Raw genomic sequence first — 24672 nt, 5'->3', positions numbered from 1 at the left:
GCAAAACGCTCTGTCAAGTCCAGACAGCCCTCACATGAACCACAACATGCTTGTACGCCAAAACACGGGTGTGGAAAATCGCATACGACTTACACCGAAGCCTAATGATCACACAAAGGCACACATACAAAATAAAGAAGACAAGTTAGCTGGCAAATAGGTAATGAATGAGCTTAGATGTTTAGTATAGCATAGGATAGGCTTAGCGCCCTCAAATTCGACACACAGACCTCAAAGCTAGTTCCACTGTGTTTATTACGATTTATTTTGTTCATTATTCCTTCCCAATTCAGGGGCTGATTTAGACCTACGACACCAGCTGGGTGCAATTTATTATCAGGTAGAACAGAAAACTAGCAGTTGTCCAACTTCGGACCTCGCTCGTGGAGTAAGATTTGAATACCCCTGGCGTAGAGTATAGTATATTATAAACTGGGTGGTTCGAGCCCTGAATGCTGATTGGCAGAAAGCTGTGGTATTGGCTGATAGCCACGGGTATGACAAAACATTTCTTTTTACTGTTCTAATTATGTTGGTAACCAGTTTATAATAGCAATAAAGCACCTCGGGGGTTTGTGGTATATGGCCAATCTACCAGGGTTAAGGGCTGTATCCAGGCACTCCATGTTGCATTGTGCATAAGAACAGCCATTAGCTGTGGTATATTGGCCATATACAACACCCCCTCATGCCTTATTGCTAAAGTATAATATAGTATTAAGCAAACGCTTACAGTGTTCAGTAACTGTCAGGATGATCTTGTTGCTATGTAATGTCAAGGTATGTTAACGTGTACATACAGTCATGACATTCTGACGTGGCCACTGCATCCTTTGCAGACATATAAAAATAGCTACCAGTAAATAAGCTGTCCATCACTACTATACACAGACAAGCGCCAGACTCTTAGAGCCCCTGGGCCACAGCTGTGAGAAACGCTAGCGGGGAGATGGATGTAAGAACTCAGACACACTCCCAGGGGACTGAGGAGGAAAGCTTGAGTAACACCTGCCAGGGACTGAGGTGGTGACTTAAGATTTGTATCTAGTGGAAAGTTCAGGGGAAAGTTGGGTTGGTAGACTAGAAACTGATTTTAATCCCCAGTGCTAATAGCCTGGCTAGGCCAGCAGTTGTAGTAGGGACCTAGTAGGTGAGGTGATACACCTTCAGTGCTTTCCTGCCCTCTAGTGTTGAACTGTGTTACTGACGCGAACGAGGATGCACTGGGGTCAAATAGGGCACATTTATTATTCCTTGTGAGATATGGTATGGATTAGATATTTTATTCCATTTTAGATTTCGGGAAAACATTTCCTACAGAGTGCAATGCACTATTGCCTTTCACCCTTTCCTTCCAAATCCCACACAGAGGGCAGGTTCCTTTGTCTTGGATTACTTTGTGATAACGCTGACATCTAATGGCTGAATGGGGCTCTGCAATATATTAGGCAGTCAGAAGTGGTATTAAGGGACTAATGATGTGATGGGAGGGGGGGGGGATAATATAATGCAAAATGAAGGAAAATAAAATGACACTGATATCTACAATATAATAACCCCCTCCAGAAATGAGCCCAATAACATATTGGCCCATATTATCAGTCAGGTGTGTTACTTAGCAATAATCATTATCACCTGATGTAGCCCATCTGATGCAGCATAGTGTCTATAAATGAATAAATAGGCTGAGGGTTTCCGATCTGCATTTACCCCATCGGTCTAATCATTAGCTAGATCACAAAATCCAAACATTAGTCTCTCTTGTTGCTAGTTAGCAACATATGATGACTTGAATGCCCCCCCCCAAAAAAAAAACATTCCACTGGCACTCAGCCAAGGATCATGTACTGTGAATATAAATTTGGCCTACCTGTTACACCTGACCCTTGTTACATTTAGCACAGGTCTTCCCTATGCATTCAACCCAATGGCCAATGCTAACGCGGGTACGCCATGCCGCTGGTAAAAAAACTCTGGTTCTAAAATGGTGCATTTTAGCCTACTAATTTCTTGGATTTGAGAAGTGTAGCCTAGTAACACTTGAGAAATCAGTGATGCGCCTCTTTTAATAGTGGCCATCAAAACTGCTTTCAAAGTTGTTGTTTTTTACCCCGACTGCATTAAGAATGTTGTACAATGACTGGGCATGCATATTTCTTCCCCTGTGCAGCACTCACAATTTGAATGTGCCTCGAGATTAATATTACTTTCTCGCATAGAATGCGACAGGCTGAACAATTGAATAACTATTCTACTACGGGGTTGTCTAATTTTGGCATGGCTTACTTGTGTTTTTGGCTGTGGAAAATGAAATGTGGAGAACAATTCAAATAACCAAAGCAGGTACCAGGTCTCTCAGCTCCGCCTGGCTCTCATTTGGATCATAGGTGCCGTGTCTCAGATCAGGCCCAATTTAACCCCAGCACACACACTCACAGGGATGTGAAAGGCCTGAGCCAGGTATTTGAGGGTGGCAGCCTCCTGGCCCAGCAGGTTGCTGCGGTGAGTGAGGTTCCCAGGCAGTGTTGTGTCATACTCCTTCCTCACCACTGAGGCCACAGAGTCAAGAATTACCAACCCAGCCTTGGAGGAGATGATGTCCTCCTCCAGCCTCTCCAGTCTGGAAGGAACCAAAACAAAACTATCAATACCAATATCAGTATTAGAAATAGTACCTTTCACACAGTTTGCCATCACCCAAAATGCTTCATGGGGCCAGAACATGCTTGAGGTAAGTGAGAGGAGACGATTGAATGAAACATTTCAGAGAGACTGAAAGCAACATGGCGGCCTCTACCTGTCCAGGACATCCTGACACGTGAGCTCCCGAAAAAGGTGAACACGACCAGCCATCTCCAACACACGCTCCTTCTCACAGAAGTAGTCTGGAAACCTGCTCTGAGCAATCTCCACTAACCTGGAAGTGCCAAGAACAAAACATTTTAGGCCACACAATGCATTTATAAGACACGGAAGATAAGATTATAGAAGACATTACATAATAGAAGATTATAAAAGATATGACAAGATAATAAATATGCAGGAGGGGAGAAGAGAAAAGGAGGGTGATGAAAGTAAGTCCCAATCACCTCTCTGCTGAGAAAGCCGACTCTGTATCTATGTAGATGACTCCGCTGTCGAGGCCACCCATGCACTTTGGCAGAGTGGCCAGCACACTGAGCATCATACACACCTGGCTCTTCCCACAACCTGAGGGGCCAGTCACCTGAAAGATGGAAAGGAAGTTTGTGATACATTTTCTCTCTCCATCACCATCTCTGTACTCAGTAAGGAAGGTGTACAACCTCTGTGAGTGTCCCCCGTGGTAGCCCTCCCTGAAGCAGTCTGTCCAGGGCGGGTAGTGATGTGGAGAAACACAGGTCAGCCCTCTGCTTCCACACCTCCAACGCCTGAAGAACAACAATTTCATAAGACAGAACAGTGAAGTATGACAGTGACACTGGTGATGTTGTTGACTTACCGTGGTCATTGAAGGGGCACAGGCCTGGCTGACTGACTGAAGCAGCATCAACACCTGCTGGTAACTCTGCCCCGCTAGGCGCATCACCTCTAGAGGTGTGAGGGACAGCAGGTCCTGGTGACAAGGAGCATAGTAGTCACAGTTGCAAAAGGCATCTCGTTTCTACTCCATCTATTCTTTGATGTGAGAATATTACATCATGGTAACATTTCAAGTTGATATAAACTTGGAATCCACAACGTTAGCAGCAACCCCCTCCAGAAATGAGCCTGAGCCCAACCTCTTACCTGGCAAGTTTCGATTTGGTGGCGCTTGAGTCGTTCGCATACTTCGAGTGACATACCTGTTCTTCTGAGCTTTTTACTTGCCATAGCTAACGAGTTAATGCCTAGAATATATATTATTTTTACAAAATGACAAACTCAATGACACTGGTTTCCCCTTTTGTATGTGACAAACTTATGTTAGCTAGCTAACTTCAGCTGCAACGAGTGGCTAAAGTTCGCTCCGCCCGTGGCAAACGCTAGAAGCTATTTGCTCTAGCAAGCAAATTATGGCTCAAATATAAGAAATTCCACATTTTGCAACATTATTCAATCTATTTTCATTGCCCTGCTAGCTAACTACACGAGTTCCGTTGCCTTGACAGCCGTGTGGCATAAAAAAAAAATACCGCCGCTTCTGCTTCTTCTTCAGTGGAGTTTAACGGGGGTAAGCATCCAATATGTTGCATTACCGCCCCCAACTGAACTATAGTATAAATCCATTACACTTGGTGAGCAGTGGTGGAAACAGTATCCAATTGTCATACTTGAGTAAAAGTAAAGATACCTTAATTGAAAATGACTCAAGTGAAAGTAACCCAGTAGAATAATACTTGAGTAAAAGTCTACAAGTATTTGGTTTTTAATATACTTAAGAATCAAAAGTAAATGTAATTGCTAAAATATACTTAAGTATCAAAGTAAAAGAACAATTGTAAATAATTTCAAATTCCTTATATTAAGCAAAGCAGAAGGCCACATTTTCATTTATTTACAGATAGACAATTTTCCCGTTCTGCTAAGCATTCAAAATGTAATGAGTACTTTTGGGTGTCAGGGAAAATGTATGGAGTAAAAAGTACATAACTTTATTTAGGAATGTAGTGAAGTAAATGTAAAAGTAGTCAAAAATATAAATAGTAAAGTACCCCCCAAAAAACGACTTAAGTTGTACTTTAAAGTACTTTACACCACTGTTTGGGATATAAAATGGGAAAGGGGAAGTGGGGAAATTAAAATAAATGTAATTTTTTTATTACCCTACCAACTACCCTACACTCTTTAAAACCCACCACATTATTCCACTACTTTAACCCTATCTGATCCTACCCTAGGGCAACAACATTAGAGGACAGGACATCACTCAACACACCCTGTGAAAACTTCTGAAGTCTCTGCAGCTGCCACCACAACATCTATTTTCTGTCACTTATGTTCCATCTCTGCAGTACAGTTGATAACCATTGCTATGAACGCTAAGAAACCCACCTTACTGAAACATTTTTAACTCCTTGGCCTATTCCTCTGTTCTGGCACAGATCTACTATTGACAGGGATCCTCTCAGAATCCCTCCCCTTTAATCAACTCTCTACTTTCTTCACTGCCTCAGCATACATCTTCTGCACTACTCTAACCCTGGCCACCTCAACCTGACTCTCTCGCACCGGACACTTCCGATCCCCAGCAACATGGGCAACCCTACAGTTGACACACACAACTTTTCCCACCAAAACTACACATTCCTCTATCCCATGTCCTCCTGCACACTTTCTACATCTTGGAATCTCCCTCCTACACACTGCTGCGACAACGCCCGTGAACGTAACACCTATAAAACTGCAGTATATTCGGCACAAAAGCTCTAATAGAATAACTCATATATCGTGACATTACTTTGTCAGGTAAAGAAAAGAACAGACTGTTTCACCTCTATTTCACCACGCTCCCTACCGGATCTGAGTCGCACCAGATGCCGGGCGTCACAAACACCACGAATCTTCATCTTAAATTGCTTCACCTCCACACTTAACGCTACCCCAGAAATCCCTCCTGTCAATGGTGCCTTGTACCTAAACACAAAGCAAGATACAGATCTTTCCCCAAGTTGCGTTGAACGGAGCGCCTGCTCCCTCTGATCACAAACAAACATCACAAGTCCACTTTCAGTTACCTTCACCGACTCAACAGCACCCACCATCTTTTTCACCCAACCTGAAACCACCCATGCATCAGCCAAAAGTTCGAGTTCCACCCTCTTCAAAAATATCACTCGCACTGGACCTAACTTATCTTTATCATAACCATGTCCATCAATGCAAGGCTCGGGCGCCAAGCTCCTCACAACACCTTCTACCCTTTCCATTTCACTTCCAGAACTTGAACTGTCATCCGGCTCACTCTGTTTAAACTTGACACTAATCTTCCACGAGATACCCTCTCCCTTGTTATTATTGGCTTCAACAGATTCACACCCATCCGCTGCCTCCCTCAGTCGTTCAACCTCCTCTCTCTTTCCTTCTAATCCTCCTCCCTTAATCAATTACCCGACTCCTTCTGAAAATATTAAACTTTTCCGAGACGAAATCTCTTTTTAGCCTCCTCGAGAGACATGTTAAGCCCTGTACTCCGTCCACTTCAAACTCGTCTGACCCATACCTCCACTTCGCTTTGCATTTTGGTAAATGTAGTCATATGGGACTGTCAAAACCACTGCACTGGGTCCTGATGCATTCTTTTTAGGCCTGGGTCAGCTTGATGCATTTCTCATGAAGAATTAATAGAAAACAAAACACATTCTTTCAAATAAAATATATTGAACATTTTGTGCTATTATGATGTGGTGAGACTGTAAAATAGACAGCAGCAGCAACCATCACGACGTGAAGCAGTCTCACAGGGCTGTGTGATGAAATGACAATCTCAAATAAATTATACCTTGCTTATCGTCTCTTTCTCACTCTCCCTTTCTCCCTCTGTCTAGACCCCATCACTCCATCTCCCCCAGCCTGTGTCTGTATCAGTCCGTCTATTGTTTGGAGTGTGACTAGTGCAGGATGGAGGGCCATGTAAGGCCATAATGGCAAGGTTCTCCCTTATCACCAGAGAGATAAGAACCGCTTCTGCACCCAGAGGTTGGGAGCCGTGTCCCTGTCGCTGAAGTGGCCAGTTAAAATAGAGGATGACTAAAGAGTACTGATAAGAATACCGGTAGTTTGCTCTGCCAAGTTATCCCTAATGGGAAAAGGGCAACACAACGGACTATTGGGACAGTATTTGTAACACATGTAAAACAACATAAGGACACCGGGACTTAGAAGGTAGGGTTCAATATAGAGTGCATGGCAGAGGATAGGTAGAGACAGATGGAGGACCATGGGAGAGATCAGTCTGGAGACTGGGGAACAGAGCTTGGGTGAGGTCTGATCGTCTGCTATCGAGACAAAAATGTCCCTAACACCAGTTCCATCCATTCTTGGTCACTGAGCCAAAAAAATGGGGTCCTGGACAGACCGTTCTGAAGATGTTTATTTTATGATTAGTGCATTCCCTGGCTCCAGAGGGAAAGCAACAAAGCTGTTTCCATCTACATTGATTCTCTTCATGTGTGTTTATCTTCTTATAAAAATACAATATGCATTAGTTGGATTTTAATGGAATGGTATTTCTCTTGGAATCAAATCAAGATTCAAAATGTAAATAATTGTGAAAAATGAGGTGGACTATCTGTCAGAGTCTTCTATAAGGCTTGTTGGTCATGCCTCAGAGCCTTAGCTTAACTTCTGAACTAAAAAAAATGTATGAATCTTTCTCTCAACTCTTTTGAACAAATATCCATTATTATATTAATATGGCATCATTTAGAAAACAATCCATTTAAATCCTTTCTCTTCTGAACAAATTCCAAAGCATGACTGTAACAACGATGGCGGATTGGCCATCTGGCAATCCTGGCAAATGACAGCCTGGCCAGACTATCTTTTATTAAGGTGGGCTGGTCAAAATTGACAGGCCCATTAGCCTGTTTTTTTTAATGAATTTTGTGCTATTTCTCTGTTGTCATAATCTTCTATATTAAGCATTTGTCTGAACAGTGGGCAACGGCCGGCCCCACTGCCAAGATGGACCATTGTTTTGATTGGCTGAGCTGAGGTGATGCAGATTCACATCCAAAGTCAAACGCGCATCATCAAAGAGAGTGAGACCCATTCTGACTCTGTCAGTCACTCAGTCAAAACAGAAAAACATAACGGTGGTGCCAAAAAAGTTTGAGACCGAAAAGGCCGATGCTGCTAAATGTGTGAAATTAACCAGATTATTTGCTAAAAGTTCTGGTTCTGCTTGTCCGAGTGCTGAGTTTGTGAGACATTATAGATCAACTGCAGTGGCGCAGTCGAGATAGGAAGAAAACAGATAAAGACACACTCACAACACTGACATAGAACTGACAGTTAGGCCTAATATTTTGGCTGTATATTGTATGAAATATGTTTCATACCTACTATAGGCCTGGTAGACTAATTAGGGAATGGGTATTCGGGGAACATTTAGACTCTAGGCTACTTGCAATATAGCCTAACAAGTCAAGATTGGCTGTTATAACACTTAGGTAAGGCAATAGCCATCTGCTAGACATTTATTTATACAGTGCTTTTTGCTCGTCATCATGTATTCAGTAAAGGTCAAATCAGGGAGTGTCTGTGTATTTGAATTGTTTTATCAATGTATATTCGCTTAAGAATCGCAGTCTCTTCAGCCTGGTGAGTTAGTCTATGAGCTGTAGTAACAAGTGACTCTGGTGTCAGATTACATTACATGGCCACTGCAGTGAGGGCTGGAAAGTCCTGCCTATCTCCCACTTACTTCATTCGATGAACGGCCTGTCACTTTTGGGTAGAACAATAAGTATATGTGTGCAGCACAGTCAAACAAAGCACAACGCTGGGCATCCATTCGCATCCATATGAACTGGTCCGGCATCGTTATTTGACAAACAGAATGTTTTATATTGAATTCAATAGAAGAAGAGAGAGAAAGAGAGAGGGACAGAGAGAAACTGGCAGTTCCTTAATGTATCCATTGGGACAGGTTGTCTCTCCCCTCTTGTCTCTCTCTGTTTTCTTCTATTGAATTATATGTAGCCTAATACTTAAACACTTATCTAAAGTGGGCAGTGGGAACACTTGAAATGCACAAATGTTAAATATGTAGTTAGGCTGTTAAAAGCAAATGGCCATCTATAAGGCATTTATTCGGTGATTTTCTTCTTTGTCTAATATATGTGTTTATTCGTTCACTACTAGGATGGGTAGCGCTTTATTTTAAGGGTCCGTAATAAGTCATTTATGAAGTGTGTGTTCACCATTTATTAATCATCACGCCCACATTCATAAACCATTTACTATTCATTAGTAAAGTATTTTTGCAGTCCCTAATCTAAAGTGAGTGCTATTTCACTTTATAAATACTTTCTAAAAGTTTTGAAAGACCAGTGTAATTTCTCACAAAATTGGCATGCCATTGGTAGACAATCCTGCTGTACCTGGTAAAAGAACAAGCACACAACATAGGAGGTTTAAGGAAATATATGTACATGTGTGAATAACTTGCTTACTAACATTTACAAATGTGGGAGTAATGAGTAATGAATGTTGAACAAACGGTTTGTAAATGCCTTATAAATGGTTTACTCTGGACCTTTCAAATAGTGTTAACCTGACGGTTTATTTATATTTTGGCTATATATTATATATGTAATAGTAATGAACCCTTAGGATAGGGGGGACATTTATGACAGCCAGGCACTTATATTTTCAGCATTAGGAATATTTGTCTTTATCGAATAAATGTGTTTATTCCTTTACAATTAGGATGTTGCTGGGCCTAGCACAGGCTAGGAACATACAGACCACATACACTCACTGGACAGTTTTTTAGGTACACCCATCTAGCATTGGGTCGGACCCCATTTGGCCTCCCAAGTTTTCTGTAGAATTTTCATTGTTGGACATAATATACTGTAAAAACACCAGGAAATCAGCTCCAATACATTTAAATTTGGGAAACCACTGGGTCAGTAACTGAAAGGTTGCTGGTTCAAATCCCCAAGCCGACTAGGTGAAAAATCTGTCTGTGCCCTTGAGCAAAGCACTTAACCCTAATTGCTCCTGTAAGTCGCTCTGGATAAGAGCGTCTACTGAATAACTAAAATGTATTTTCATGGATAATAGAGAGACACGTGATCATATACAAATAAAAGCAAGGTTTGAAATTATTATGTTTTAGTAAAATATTATATCTGTTTGGGCACTTGCGGTCAATTTGCAGTCTACAAATTATTTTGAATTATGTTCCCCCCCTCCCCCCACCATCTGCTCAAGAAGAAATCGGCCCGTGGCTGAATCTAGTTGATGATCCCTGCAGTATATGCTTTTATTTTCTGTTGTCCTAGGCTACCTGAATAAAATACTTGCTCACTAGGCTAACTTCCATTCATGGGCAACGTTAGCTAGTTAACATTAGCCTTCTACATCTAGCTACATGTTGAACTTCCATCCTCTCAGGCCAGGGGCACAACAATGTATGAATTAATTGTTGGATCAGAATCTCCGTTATAATCATTGGCCAGTATGGAGAATTAAGTAAAACCACAAGTCCAAATCCCTATCTCCATCCATGGCTAATTTAGGAATTAGCCAATTTTAGCAAGCTGGCTAGGTGGCCACCGGAGGACAACAAAACAACGAGACGCAACAATTACATTTTTTTCTGTTAATGACGTAAACTCTCAATGGGATTTGATAGGACTGACGCCACATCCAAGCTGACTTCCCTTGACACTTTTTTTGGTTCGCCAGGACCATTCACAGTTGAGCTCGCTCAGTTTAGCTCAACGCTGATAGGCTAAAGCCAGATGCTAGCTGGCTTCCCTTGCCTTCAATGCTACAGGCGGCAACAATGTCATACTCTTTATGACCAGACAGCATCAGATTGATGGCCTACACGTAGAGAGAGGGGTGCTGTTTCACTCGCTCGGATGCTTTCTCCTGTGAGATACATTCAGCCTATTGTGAATCGAAGGAAAATTATGAAACACAGAGACGAATGAGAAATGATTGAATCAAAAATAATAATAAATTGTCCATTTTGGGCGGAAGTCTGGCATCCATTGGCATCCATGAATAGACAGCTCAGAGGTGAGTGCAGTGGAGGTAGGCAAAAAAACAGAGAGATACAGATGTATTGCCAGTTCCTTAATATGTTGGCTCTATATGTAATAACAATTAACACATACAGACGGACAGACAGAGACAGATTGTCTGCAGAGAAGATGCAGAGACAGACTACACAACAGGGAGGCAACAGAGGCACATCTATAGCAGTGAGGTGTATCACCATGAGCTGGTTAAAAAGAGCTGATTAAAAAAGGCAAAGGACTATGTTTTTTCACCGGTCAATGGTACAGTAAAAGTTGAGTAATGCTGTACTATAAATGCCTATGTTATGTGTCAGTAGCATTACTGACTGTGTGTGTCACGATGTGCGCAACTGGTTGAAGGTAAGTCAGGTGCAGGAGAGCAGAGATGGGTGATAACAGGCGCACTTTATTCATGCCCAAGGAAAACAGCGATAACGCCCAAAGTACACAAACGGTACAATGAACAAAACACACGTGTCAAACACATACCTGGCGCAAACCAGCGTGAAGCGAACCACACTTAACAAACAATTCCACACACAGACATGGGGGGAACAGAGGGTAACATACATTTAGTCAGATGAGGGAATGTGAACCAGGTGTGCGGAAAACCAAGACAAAACAAATAGAAAATGAAAAGTGGAGCGGCGATGGCTAGAAGACCGGTGACGTCGACCGCCGAACGCCGCCAGAACAAGGAGAGGGACCGACTTCGGCGGAAGTCGTGACCGTGTGTGTAAGTAGCTGGGGTGCGCACGGTGCGTGAAGTGATGTGGGCTGGTGTGGCTGAAATGCCAGGGATGATTTTTTGTCCCAGTCCACCCTGGTAACAACTGTCATGACTGTAAGGACAGGTACAAATCCTGTCATAGAGTCAGTCTGAACTTTTAATGAGACCACAAAAGGATTAGACTGTTTAGCCTCTTTGGGATTCAAGATCATTTGTAGCAAATATCTGATGTACATTATATGAATGCCAAGAATCCACAGTAGCCTACAGTATCTACAGTAACCTACAGTATCCTTGGGACTTGTAGAGCGTCACTTAACATTCTGTAGCACAGGGGTAGGCCTGAGAGTATCCTAACAACCACATGAAGCTGAAACAAACAGAGAAGTCTAGTGTTGAAAGATGAAGTGGGAGAGTAGAGGAACTGTCCCTGTTAGGTTCCAATGGGATTAATCGAGTTCACATACAGGGACACCTGATATAGAAGTGATGACATCGACTCTCATGGAAATTATTCACGGTAGCCTGCTGTGATGCCACATTTAAAATTGGCTCCCAAATAAGAAACAACCACAGTTGTACTGCTGTTGCTGGGTATATTTTGGTTCAAATGTGTATAACGTTTATGTTAAATCTCTGTCCTCATGGATTAGGTTCTAGTCTGCTGTGCAGTAGCCAAAGGAGCCATTTTACAGTATTGGGACGAGGCCAGAATCAGCAGGTCTACGTCATCACAGAGGAGGGGCTATGTAAATTTAACAGAATAATGTATGGGGATGCAGCCTGCTATTTCCACTTGCCCATCAATAAAATCTAGGGGGGAAATCGTCGATTCAAATTGCTCAATTAAAAAGAAAAAGGATATCATATTCTCTCGTCTACAGGCATTAGTCCAGAATATATGGAACATGGCATCGAAATGTCCTAAATGCGACAAGACGGTTTATTTTGGTAAGTGCATTTTTCATATGATCATATAGCCAACCATCCCATGTCTGTAGTGTGTGAAACCCCCACGAGTGAGCTATGTCGGCCTAATTACTTAGGCTATTGTAGACACCGTTACAGCTATTGTTTTCTAAATTATAAGCCCACTGTCACATTATAATTATACAGTAAGCCTAGACAATATTACCCTACAGATTGGGGAAGACCTCATTGGACATTGTACTGCCTTTGATCTATTTTATTAGAACGAACCAGTAGGCTATTTACTTTAGGTATGGGTCAGCGGCGTCAGCCTAGCGTGCCTATATAGGCTAAACCAATTAGGCCCGGCTCCCTGACTGTACATGACTTCGGAAGTGATGTGTGGTATAGCCTACATCTGCTTATGCCATGCAAGGAGGTGGGATCATTTCTTCCTTCATCAGGGCATATGGGAAACCTACGTCCCACGAGTATTGGCTAGCCTATACATCGATCAGAGCAGTGCAAATATTCGTAATATCAGTCCAATACAACGCCCTGCAGACGGGTGAGGGCCAAGTCTACTTCCAGCGCACACCGCTAACCTGCAACTGACCAGTTGGGTTTTGGAGGGATATAGCCTAAAGTGAAAACATCTGTCCCCAGATTATTGACATAAGCAGCCTTTCCCATTGATGGCTATTAGATGGATTTAAAAGTAAAACATTTCTCCTTATCCGAAAGCCTATTTACAGTAGGCCTGTTCAGGGAATATGTTCATGGTTTTAAATTAATTGAGATAGCCAGCCTAGCTGCTTGGCACAATAATCAGATTGAGCTAAACCAATTAATTAGGCATGTTGCTGCGCTGATAGATAGGCCCTACCTTCCATATAAATAATTAATTTGTTGCATTGACTTTGCCCTGGCCTACACTACATGATTAAAAGAATGTGGATGCCTGCTCGTCAGAAATCTCATTCCAAAATCATGGGCATTAATATGGAGTTGGTTCCCCCTTTGCTGCTATAACAGCCTCCATTCTGGGAAGGCTTTCCACTAGATGTTGTTACATTTCTGCGGGGACTTGCTTCAATTCAGCCACAAGAGCATTTGTGAGGTCAGGCACTGATGTTGGGCGATTAGGCCTGGCTCGCCGTCGGTGTTCCAATTCATCCCAAAGGTGATCAATGGGGTTGAGGTCAGGGCTCTGTGCAGGCCAGTCAAGTTCTTCCACACTGATCTCGAAAAAACATTTCTGTATGGACCTCGCTTTGTGCACAGGGGCATTGTCATGCTAAAACAGGAAAGGGCATTGCCCAAACTGTTGCCACAAAGTTGGAAGCACAGAATTGTTTAGAATATCATTGTATGCTGTAGGGTTAAGATTTCCGTTCACTGGAACTAAGGGGCCTAGCCCGACCCATGAAAAACAGCCCCAGACTATTATTCCCCCTCCACCAAACTTTACAGTTGACACTACGCATTGGGGCAGGTAGTGTTCCCCTGGCATCCGCCAAACCCAGATTAATTCTTCAGACTGCCAGATGGTGAAGCGTGATTCATCACTCCAGAGAACACGTTTCCACTGCTCCAGAGTCCAATGGCGGCAAGCTTTGCACCACTCCAGCCAACGCTTGGCATTGCGCATGGTAATCTCAGGCTTGTGTGCAGCTGCTCGGCCATGGAAACCCATTTCATGAAGCTCCCGATAAACAGTTCTTATGCTGACGTGGCTTCCAGAGGCAGTTTGGAACTCAGTAGTGAGTGTTGCCACTGAGGACAGATGATTTTTGCACGCTTCGCGCTTCAGCACTCGGCGGTCCCGTTCTGTGAGCTTGTGTGACCTACCACTTTGTGGCTGAGCTGTTGTTGCTCCTAGACGTTTCCTCTTCACAATAACAGCACTTACAGCACTTACACTTACATCCTATGACGGTGCCACGTTGCAAGTCTGAGCTCTTCAGTAAGGCCATTCTGACAATGTCTGTCAATGGAGATTGCATGGCTGTGTGCTCAATTTTATTCACATGTCAGCAACAGCTGTGGCTGAAATAGCCGAATCCACTAATTTGAAGGGGTATCCACATACTTTTGTATATATAGTGTATCTCTGGAGAACAATAAGAATCTGATTTCAGTACTAACTGGCATGGACAGCTCCCAAAGAAGGAAATGGAGTGGAGCCTCGCGCGAGCCAGCCGACCAACCAAACCAATGACAGAGCGTGCATGTGAGTCCGAGACACTGTAAACGACAAGCCGATTCAACATGTTCTCTCATATGGCTGTAGGCCTACTGTATGTTGAAACATACATGATTCAATCTAGTCTCTGTTATTTATTTCCCACTCCCCTGTAAAAAGTAGGCATACACCATAGTAAAAAAAAAAAACAATGAAAGAGATTGTTTTGATAGTTCTTCTTAGACTATATTACACTCTTTTTCATGAGTTAAAACAGTAAGTGTGGGTCTATGATAGTCATCGGCAGTGCATCAGAATAAAACCTCCTCGCAACACTTTTCCTTCATCTTGAAGCATCTGTATCTTCTTACCTAATTAGCCCAGAATGGGCAATATCTTGGGCTTTCTATCTGGTAATAAATGAATGAATGAATGAATGAATACCAGATAATACTTGAAATCTGCTTACTGTCTATTATCTTAATACTTTCCCTTATGGAATGTCCCTCTGACCTGTGCTTGTGTGTCGTGTCACCAATAAAGAGGGCAATGCCACTCTCTTTGTGTTTATTCACATATTCACACGCTTCCCCCTTAGGCTCCTCATTTCTTAAGTCCATGTCTGCTTTGATGCTATCATTGAGTGCTGCTAAATCTGCTGTGTTTACCTCTCTACTCCCACTCTCATTATGAAGTCCTTTTGCCTCAGGAGTTTAGATGATGTTTGATGTATGTTGCGTAACTCCTAGTCTTTGATTCGGCCCCCACAAGATCTCCTCTCTCATTTTAACACTCTAATCTGGGCCATTGCATAATCGTCATCAGCCATATCTCTGAAACTGTACTGACTTCATGTGTCATTTAGTTGCTGTTCCTGTCCATGAAAGCTGATAATAATCCTCCGTCCTCCCTGACTGTCCGAGTCATAGGCTGTGCCCCCAATGGTACCCTGTTGCCTATGTGGTGCACTAAATAGGGAATACACTCTTTGAAAAAAAGGTGCTATCTCGAACCTAAAAGGGTTCTTCAGCTGTCCCCATAGAATAACCCTTTGGAGAACCCTTTTTAGTTTCAGGTAGAACCCTTTTCACAGAGTTTTTTGCGGAACCCAAAAGGGCTCTACCTGGAACCGAAAAGGGTTCTACTTGGAACCAAAAAGGGTTCTCCTATGGTGACATCCAAGGAACCCTTTTGTGTAGGATGCCATTCAGGATCCTGCCATAGAGTCCTGCTCCCACACTGCCACTGGATGGATTTCATCAACAGATACAGGATGAGACATAGTCACATATTGTACCAGAGGGGAAACAAAATACCCTTAATCAACCTTAATTATTTAGACTGAACAACCCCCACAGGCTTCCCTCTTTCTTTCTCACTTTCTCACTCTGTCTATCTCTTTCTCATTTACTCTCTGTCTTTGTGTGTGTGTGTGTGTGTGTGTGTGTGTGTGTGTGTGTGTGTGTGTGTGTGTGTGTGTGTGTGTGTGCGTGCATGTATGTGTTTGTGTGCATGCTTGTATGCCATCCATGCAGCTGGGAAATGTAGAGAGGGAGAACAAGAGCGAGAGAGAAAGAGAGAGATCGACAGAGAGAGACAGGGAGAGAACACCCTGCAGGGACAGACTCTCATGACTCTCAAGGCAAATTGGCTATTGTCTGTCTGCCGAGGTGACTATGTGGTCACTGCCTCCCACTTAACTGTATCTTGCATTAGTGACAGGTCGCCAGTCTAAAAAGCATGGGATATCTGGGTGTGCCAGAGGCATGTGGCCTGCCTCGGTATTCTGGGCTATATCTAACAGAGGTTAGAGATAAAAGCCTCATTGAGTAGCTTGTTCTATGTCCTCTCTCTCTCTCTCCTTGCAATCCCACAGCAGCCAGGGACAGGCATTAGACATTGGACAGGAAGCATTTGCAGCATATTGTCTCCTCTCTTACTGTAGTCTAATTTACAGGCAGATTGGGACTGTGCATGCGTGCCAATGTGTGCGTGTGGGCGTGTGTGTGTCTGACAGAATGATGGCCAGGCGGAACGGACAGAAGTGGGGCAGAGGCTTTGGGATTTGAGATATGAAACAGGCTTTTGAATTACAATGGTGACTCATGCTATGGGTAAGTCTGGCACAGCGGGGGGCCAGGCACCAAAAGATACACTGACCAGAAAAGACTGGAGGCACAATGGAGACGTGGAGAAAATGGTGGAATCAATATAACATGATCATCAACATGAAAGAGAATCTACTCCTCCGTACAACAGAGATAACCCGACTCCCGTTCAGAAGGCAATGGACAGGGTGGGGTTTAGGTTGATGAAGAAATTAATGACTGACACAATCCAACCGCCAGAAAAATGTCCTTCCCTACCGAACTAGCTCACTCTAACATCTCATACTCAATTGACATCTACATGTGTAAATGCAACCACAACCTGTCCCTTTCCTCTACAGTAATGTAACCCCCCCCCTCCCTCTCTCTGTCTCTCCTCCTCCCAGCGGAGAAGGTGACATCTCTGGGGAAAGACTGGCACAAGTTCTGTCTGAAATGTGAGCGCTGCAACAAGACCCTGAACCCAGGGGGCCATGCTGAAGTAAGAGGAGTCGGTAGCTTACCCCACACAGAGACAGTCAGTGGACAACCACGGGGGGCTTTGTGTACAATAGAGAGGAGTAACTGTTACCATAGATCTCTGGGAGGGTTAGAGAGGGTTAGGGCCTCATGGGGAGAGTATCAGCATTCTGACATAGCCTATTCATCAATATGGGCACTGTACCGTACAGGAGGCTAGGCCAGTTACGAACAGATAGGATTGGCTTCTATTGAGGTTCATACAGGCTACTAAAGGATGTGGTTTTACGTGTAGTGTTCAGTGCAATCTGAAATCCATTGGGTTCCTCTCTTATTTGTGGCATGTTTGTTTAAAAGATCCAAAGATCCTTCCAAAGCTACGTCAGCCTTTTAAACCAAAGTCAGTCATGCAGCCCTCAATGCTGGAATGGACATCAATATGTTAAAATGGGTATTTTTGACTTGAGTTTATACCAAAATGAAGCCCAACACAATCCAATGTGTTTGTTCCCAGATACTTTTGCTCATTGTCTTTCTTTCTGTTCACAGCATGATGGAACACCCTACTGCCACAAGCCATGCTATGCTGCCCTCTTTGGACCAAAAGGTGAAATACATCAACTTTATTGTCAGCCATTATTTTGTTTTGTGCTTATGTGCTAATAAAATGTTTAATTACAGTGAGCCCCTAAGATAGGCATAATTTATGCTTCTCCAGAGTCTCATAAAAGGAAACTGCTTTGGTTAATGTGCTCGCACAGTATGTAATAAAGCCTCTCTCTCTCTCTCTGTAGGTGTGAACATAGGAGGTGCTGGCTCTTACGTCTATGAGGCTCCCGTTAACGATACCCCTGCCAGCGTTTCCACGGAAACAGGGGCCAAACCCGAGGAGAAGAAAGCTCACGCCAAAGGCCCAGTGAAGGGTAAGGAACATGCCGGGGGGGGAAAATGAAAAAAAGAAGGATAGAGCTACTGTCTTGTGTTATCCCATATGGAGAGGGTATTCAGTGTATTTTCACCACTGGTTGTGTAACAGTCCTGTTCTCCTCCATCTCTTTCTGACACAGCCGCAAGCTTCTCCACTTTTTCTGGAGAGCCCAGTAAATGTCCAAGATGCAGCAAGACAGTGTATTTCGGTAAGCCTGTTATGTTAATGTCCATGTCATTTTGTATGTGCCTATGTGTATGTATCTGTGTATGTACAGTACGAGTCAAAAGTTTGGACACACCTACTTGTAACGTGTACACTGGGAGTCTGGAAGCATGTGCAGGGAGTGCAAATTGAATAATAACTAGAACATAGTACAAAACAAGAAATACAAAAAGCGTACAGACATGAAACAGAAACAGAGTCATAACGCCTCAGGAAAGAACCAAGGGGAGTGACAGATATAGGGCAGGTAATCGGGAAGGTGATGGAGTCCAGGTGAGTCTCATGATGAGACAACTGGCGACGTCAATGCGCCGGAGAGGGGAAGCGGGAGTAAACGTGACACTCATTCAAGGGTTTGTCTTAATTTTTACTTTTTTCTACATTGTTGAATAGTAGTGAAGACATCAAAACTCTGAAATAACACATATGGAATCATGTAGTAACAAAAAAGTGTTAAACAAATCAAAATATACATTATATTTGAGATTTTTCAAAGTAGCCACCCTTTGCCTTGATGACAGCTTTGCACAGTCTTGGCATTCTCTCAACCAGCTTCATGAGGTAGTCACCTGGAATGCATTTCAATTAACAGGTGTGCCTTGTTAAAGTTAATTTGTGGAATTTCTTTCCCTTCTTAATGCGTTTGAGCCAATCAGTTGTGTTGTGACAAGGTAGGGGTGGTATGTATACGTATACATATATATATATATATACAGTGTTGCTTCCTAAGTGGACAGTTTGATTTCACAGAAGTGTGATTGACTTGGAGTTACATTGTGTTGTTTCAGTGTTCCCTTTATTTTTTTGAGCAGTGTATATATAACCATTATTTAACTAGGCAAGTCAGTTAAGGACAAATTCTTATATATATACACTGCTCCAAAAAATAAAGGGAACACTAAAATAACACATCCTAGATCTGAATGAATGAAATAATCTTATGAAATAATTTTTTCTTTACATAGTTGAATGTGCTGACAACAAAATCACACAAAAATAATCCATGGAAATCCAATTTATCAACCCATGGAGGTCTGGATTTGGAGTCACACTCAAAATTAAAGTGGAAAACCACACTACAGGCTGATCCAACTTTGATGTAATGTCCTTAAAACAAGTCAAAATGAGGCTCAGTAGTGAGTGTGGCCTCCACGTGCCTGTATGACCTCCCTACAACGCCTGGGCATGCTCCTGATGAGGTGGCGGATGGTCTCCTGAGGGATCTCCTCCCAGACCTGGACTAAAGCATCCGCCAACTCCTGGACAGTCTGTGGTGCAACGTGGCGTTGGTGGATGGAGCGAGACATGATGTCCCAGATGTGCTCAATTGGATTCAGTTCTGGGGAACGGGCGGGCCAGTCCATAGCATCAATGCCTTCCTCTTGCAGGAACTGCTGACACACTCCAGCCACATGAGGTCTAGCATTGTCTTGCATTAGGAGGAACCCAGGGCCAACCGCACCAGCATATGGTCTCACAAGGGGTCTGAGGATCTCATCTCGGAACCTAATGGCAGTCAGGCTACCTCTGACGAGCACATGGAGGGCTGTGCGGCCCCCCAAAGAAATGCCACCCCACACCATGACTGACCCACCGCCAAACCGGTCATGCTGGAGGATGTTGCAGGCAGCAGAACGTTCTCCACGGCGTCTCCAGACTCTGTCACGTCTGTCACATGTGCTCAGTGTGAACCTGCTTTCATCTGTGAAGAGCACAGGGCGCCAGTGGCGAATTTGCCAATCTTGGTGTTCTCTGGCAAATGCCAAACGTCCTGCACGGTGTTGGGCTGTAAGCACAACCCCCACCTGTGGACGTCGGGCCCTCATACCACCCTCATGGAGTCTGTTTCTGACCGTTTGAGCAGACACATGCACATTTGTGGCCTGCTGGAGGTCATTTTGCAGGGCTCTGGCAGTGCTCCTCCTGCTCCTCCTTGCACAAAGGCGTAGGTAGCGGTCCTGCTGCTGGGTTGTTACCCTCCTACGGCCTCCTCCACGTCTCCTGATGTGCTGGCCTGTCTCCTGGTAGCGCCTCCATGCTCTGGACACTACGCTGACAGACACAGCAAACCTTCTTGCCACAGCTCGCATTGATGTGCCATCCTGGATGAGCTGCACTACCTGAGCCACTTGTGTGGGTTGTAGACTCTGTCTCATGCTACCACTAGAGTGAAAGCACCGCCAGCATTCAAAAGTGACCAAAACATCAACCAGGAAGCATAGGAACTGAGAAGTGGTCTGTGGTCACCACCTGCAGAACCACTCCTTTATTGGGGGTGTCTTGCTAATTGCCTATAATTTCAGATTGCTGCAAATAAACCACTGCTAAAGGACACCAATAAGAAGATAAGACTTGCTTGGGCCAAGAAACACGAGCAATGGACATTAGACCAGTGGAAATCTGTCATTTGGACTGATGAGTCCAAATTTGCGATTTTTGGTTCCAACCACCGTGTCTTTGTGAGACGCAGAGTAGGTTAACGGATGATGTCATCATGTGTGGTTCCCACCATGAAGCATGGAGGAGGAGGTGTGATGGTGTGGGGGTGCTTTGCTGGTTACACTGTCAGTGAATTCAAGGCACACTTAACCAGCATGGCTACCACAGCATTCTGCAGCGATACGCCATCCCATCTGGTTTGCGCTTTGTGGGACTATCATTTGTTTTTCAACAGGACAATGACCCAAAACACACCTCCAGGCTGTGTAAGGGCTATTTGACCAAGAAGGAGAGTGATGGAGTGCTGCATCAGATGACCTGGCCTCCACAATCACCCGACCTCAACCCAATTGAGATGGTTTGGGATGAGATGGACCGCATAGTGAAGGAAAAGCAGCCAACAAGTGCTCAGCATATGTGGGAACTCCTTCAAGACTGTTGGAAAAGCATTCCTCATGAAGCTGGTTGAGAGAAGGCCAAGAGTGAGCAAAGCTGTCATCAAGGCAAAGGGTGGCTACTTTGAAGAATTTGTGTATCTGTATGTATCATGTGTCTGTGTATGTACTGTATCTGTGTATGTATCTGTGTATCATGTATCTGTGTATGTATCTGTGTATCATGTATATGTGTATGTGTATGTGAGTGTGTGTCTTCAATGCACATGGTGGGAGGAATGTTGTTTCCATGGTGATATGCCTGAAATTGTGTGTGTGTGCGTGCGCTTCCGTGTGTGCTTGTGTTTGCAGCTGAGAAGGTAACGTCCCTGGGGAAGGACTGGCATCGACCCTGTCTGCGCTGTGAGAGATGCTGCAAGACTCTGGCCCCAGGAAGCCACGCAGAGGTGAGAGACGGGGAGAAGGGGAGAAGGGGTAGGGAAGTGGGAGATGTGGGGAGGGGAGAAAGGACAGAAAATACAAAGATTTAAGGAGATGCCCTGTCTGTGCTTTCTGTGATCTGAATGACATTTTCACATACTCAGAATTTGACTTAGTGAGAAGGTGCTGCTAGTGATAGACAGACAACACATAATCTACATACAGTACATACAATATAAATACAATAAACAAAGAACAATTACACATGATAGGAGAGTATGCAAATTTACAGTTGAAAATGTACAGAGAATATACTAAGAATATACTTATAAAATGTACAATTTACAGTGGGAGTGCAGCGTAGTTCAGTTCTAGTAATTATATTTCTATGGCCATAGATTGATACATAGGCCTATAATTGTCACGTCCTGACCAGCAGAGGGCGTAATTGTGTTAGTCTTGGTCAGGATGTGGCAGGGGGTTTGTGTTTGTTAAATGTTGTGTGGGTGATTGGACTCCCAATTGAAGGCAGGTGTGTTGAGTTGCCTTTGATTGGGAGTCCTATATAGGAGTGTGTGTTTTTCTTTGGGGTTGTGGGTAGTTTTTTGTGAGCACTGCGTTTGTGAGCCTGCTACACTGTTGCCGTCGTGAGTATTTGTTTATTGTTTTGCCTGTGGATGCTTTACTTAAGTTTATTAAAATAAACTATGAGTATCCACATTCCCGCTGCACCTTGGTCCATTCTTGATGACGGTTGTGACAGAACTACCCACCACAAAAGGACCAAGCAGCGGAAGAGGAAGCCACAGGGGAACAGCGTGGATGGATGGACTTGGCAGGATGAGCAAAGATTCTGGGAGGACAAGTTAAGGGAGGGCACAAGGGCTGTTTGGCGGGGCGAGATTGGAGCCCCAGGCCAGCTCCCCGTACCCTTGTAGGGCAGACTGGACAGGTCCCGTGCTTTGGGGCTGTGGTGAGGCCTGGGATTTTCAGGCCAGGAGGCACAGTACCAGCGCCCCGCATGTGCCAGGGCGAAGTAGGCATTGAGCCGGAAGGGGTGATGCCAACCCTGCGCTCAAGACCGCCAGTGCGCCTCTACGGTCCGGTGTTTCCCGCCATACGCACTAGCATGGAGGTGCGTGTCTCCAGGCTGGCACGTCCAGTACCAGCCCCACGCATCAGGCGTCTAGTGCGTCAGCCCAGCCTCGCCAGTCAAGAGTCACCAGAGCTGCCCGCCAGTCAAGAGTCACCAGGGCTGCCCGAGTGGCCCGCCTGCCCTCCGGCCCTGCCCGAGTGGCCCGCCTGCCCTCCGGCCCTGCCCGAGTGGCCCGCCTGCCCTCCGGCCCAGCCCGAGTGGCCCGCCTGCCCTCCGGCCCAGCCCGAGTGGCCCGCCTGCCCTCCGGCCCAGCCCGAGTGGCCCGCCTGCCCTCCGGCCCAGCCCGAGTGGCCCGTCTGCACGGTGCAGCTATCGGCGCCACCGAAGTGGGCGACGCCGAAGGTGGAGCGAGGTCCACGTCTTGCACCTGAGCCACCTCCAGGATAGGTGGGTGGGGGAGGGAGGGTGTATCACACGGCAGCCACCCTCCCTTCCCTCCCTTATTGTTTAGGGGTTATTGTTTATTGGTTTTGTTGGGGTATTGGGGATTTTTTTGTGTTTTTTTTTTTTAGGTGCATTCCGGGGTCTGCACCTTGAGGGGGGGGGGTACTGTCACGTCCTGACCAGCAGAGGGCGGAATTGTGTTAGTCTTGGTCAGGATGTGGCAGGGGGTTTGTGTTTTAAATGTTGTGTGGGTGATTGGACTCCCAATTGAAGGCAGGTGTGTTGAGTTGCCTTTGATTGGGAGTCCTATATAGGAGTGTGTTTTTCTTTGGGGTTGTGGGTAGTTGTTTGTGAGCCTGCTACACTGTTGCCGTCGTTAGTATTTGTTTATTGTTTTTCCTGTGGATGCTTTACTTAAGTTTATTAAAAGAAACTATGAGTATCCACATTCCCGCTGCGCTTTGGTCCATTCTTGACGACGGTTGTGACAATAATGCATGTGGCAGGAACGGTCTGGGTAAGGTAAATTATATGAATTCCATTCTGTTTCAGCATGATGGGCAGCCCTACTGCCACAAACCGTGCTATGCCACCCTGTTTGGGCCCAAAGGTATGCTATACTCACTCAAGACTTTCTTCCTCTTAACCATATGAAAGACCAACCACCCTATTGCTATGCTTTACATGTATTATGATATTTCATAGATATCACCATAGTCAGATGTCCATTGTTCCATTCCAGGGGTGAACACTGGAGGTGTTGGGAGCTACATCTACGATGAACCCAGCGCTGAGGCAGAGACTGAGGCCCAGCCTTGAGTCTACCCATATCCCCCACCACCTTCTCCTCCAGCCAGACCTCTTCAACATTGGCTCTCTCACCTCATGCCTTGTACCTATCCCCAGTCTTAGATATACTCACCCTATCTGTATTTCCAACCTGTCCCTACACTTTCTACTCTGCCTCTCCTTTAGGTTATTCAGCATCTACAGGAACCAAGTGTCAAATAGTACATGTTGTATGCTTAACTCACAAGAATGGATATTTAGAATGTTGAGTTGTAGTTATAGATTATTTATACCTCTACTTTTTGTATTGCAATGAATCTTTATAGCGAACTTCTCCCCTGTGAAATGTACAGTAGGTTCATCGATGTCCCCTTCCTCATTGTTCATATCTCTCCAAGATGCCAAATCAGCAGAAGTGTGTGTGTAAGATGTACAGTACAATGTGTATTAAATGAAAGCCACCATATGGTTTGACTCTACACAGTACAGCACAGACCTAGTGAGGGAAAGATGAGGGGGTGGTAGGCCTACGGTTTTTCATTCCCTGAAAATAATGTCATTTATCTGTGCACCTACAAATACATGGCATACACAACTGGCATGATGATTTCCAAGCTTTCTGCTATAGGCCTATTCAGTATGTTCTTGCCAAGTTCACCCTGCGTCTCGGAGAACAGGATGATAGTGTAGAAACAGAATAGATAGAGCATACTGGGAATGTGCATTATTGTTAGCCTATTGCTGTTGGTTGTGCACCAAAGGAGTGTTACTTAAGAACATGGGTCATCAGAGGTTTTCTACAATAAAGTTGTGAGAACATAAAA

General features: G+C 44.4%; 2 protein-coding genes across 3 annotated transcripts in view; one reads left to right on the top strand and one right to left on the bottom strand.

The window, feature by feature from the left end:
• The window catches only part of rad51b (RAD51 paralog B), a 53244-nt gene extending 48949 nt beyond the window's left edge, over positions 1-4295 (bottom strand). The window contains exons 1-6 of one of the 2 annotated variants that reach the window (XM_014144962.2): positions 3769-4295; positions 3482-3595; positions 3306-3410; positions 3090-3226; positions 2798-2917; positions 2437-2620 (exon numbers count right to left, since the gene is read on the bottom strand). In XM_014144962.2, the coding sequence (XP_014000437.1) occupies positions 2437-2620; positions 2798-2917; positions 3090-3226; positions 3306-3410; positions 3482-3595; positions 3769-3852 (744 nt within the window). In that variant the 5' untranslated portion in view covers positions 3853-4295. The remainder of the gene's footprint in view (positions 1-2436; positions 2621-2797; positions 2918-3089; positions 3227-3305; positions 3411-3481; positions 3596-3768) is intronic. The other variant, XM_014144964.2, reaches the window with a different exon arrangement.
• A 7684-nt stretch (positions 4296-11979) lies between these two features.
• LOC106571654 (cysteine-rich protein 2) lies at positions 11980-24672 on the top strand. Its single transcript, XM_014144965.2, has 8 exons — positions 11980-12402; positions 17040-17134; positions 17662-17719; positions 17907-18035; positions 18180-18248; positions 21451-21545; positions 23612-23669; positions 23802-24672. The coding sequence occupies exons 1-8, from the start codon at positions 12222-12224 to the stop codon at positions 23876-23878; spliced, it is 762 nt and encodes a 253-aa protein (XP_014000440.1). The 5' UTR covers positions 11980-12221; the 3' UTR covers positions 23879-24672.

Source organism: Salmo salar, chromosome ssa15 (assembly GCF_905237065.1).
Source record: "Salmo salar chromosome ssa15, Ssal_v3.1, whole genome shotgun sequence".
Taxonomy (NCBI): domain Eukaryota; kingdom Metazoa; phylum Chordata; class Actinopteri; order Salmoniformes; family Salmonidae; genus Salmo; species Salmo salar.
The sequence above is the reverse complement of the archived record's forward strand: the minus strand, read 5'-3'. Positions and strand labels throughout refer to the sequence as shown.

What these genes read in the sequence shown, in the direction of transcription:
- LOC106571654 (XM_014144965.2), top strand. Translation starts at nt 12,222, where the DNA reads ATGGGGATGCAGCCTGCTATTTCCACTTGCCCATCAATAAAATCTAGG. An exon ending in CGACAAGACGGTTTATTTTG is followed by an intron (nt 12,403 to 17,039) that starts GTAAGTGCATTT and finishes TCCTCCTCCCAG; the next exon opens with CGGAGAAGGTGACATCTCTG. An exon ending in ACCCAGGGGGCCATGCTGAA is followed by an intron (nt 17,135 to 17,661) that starts GTAAGAGGAGTC and finishes TTCTGTTCACAG; the next exon opens with CATGATGGAACACCCTACTG.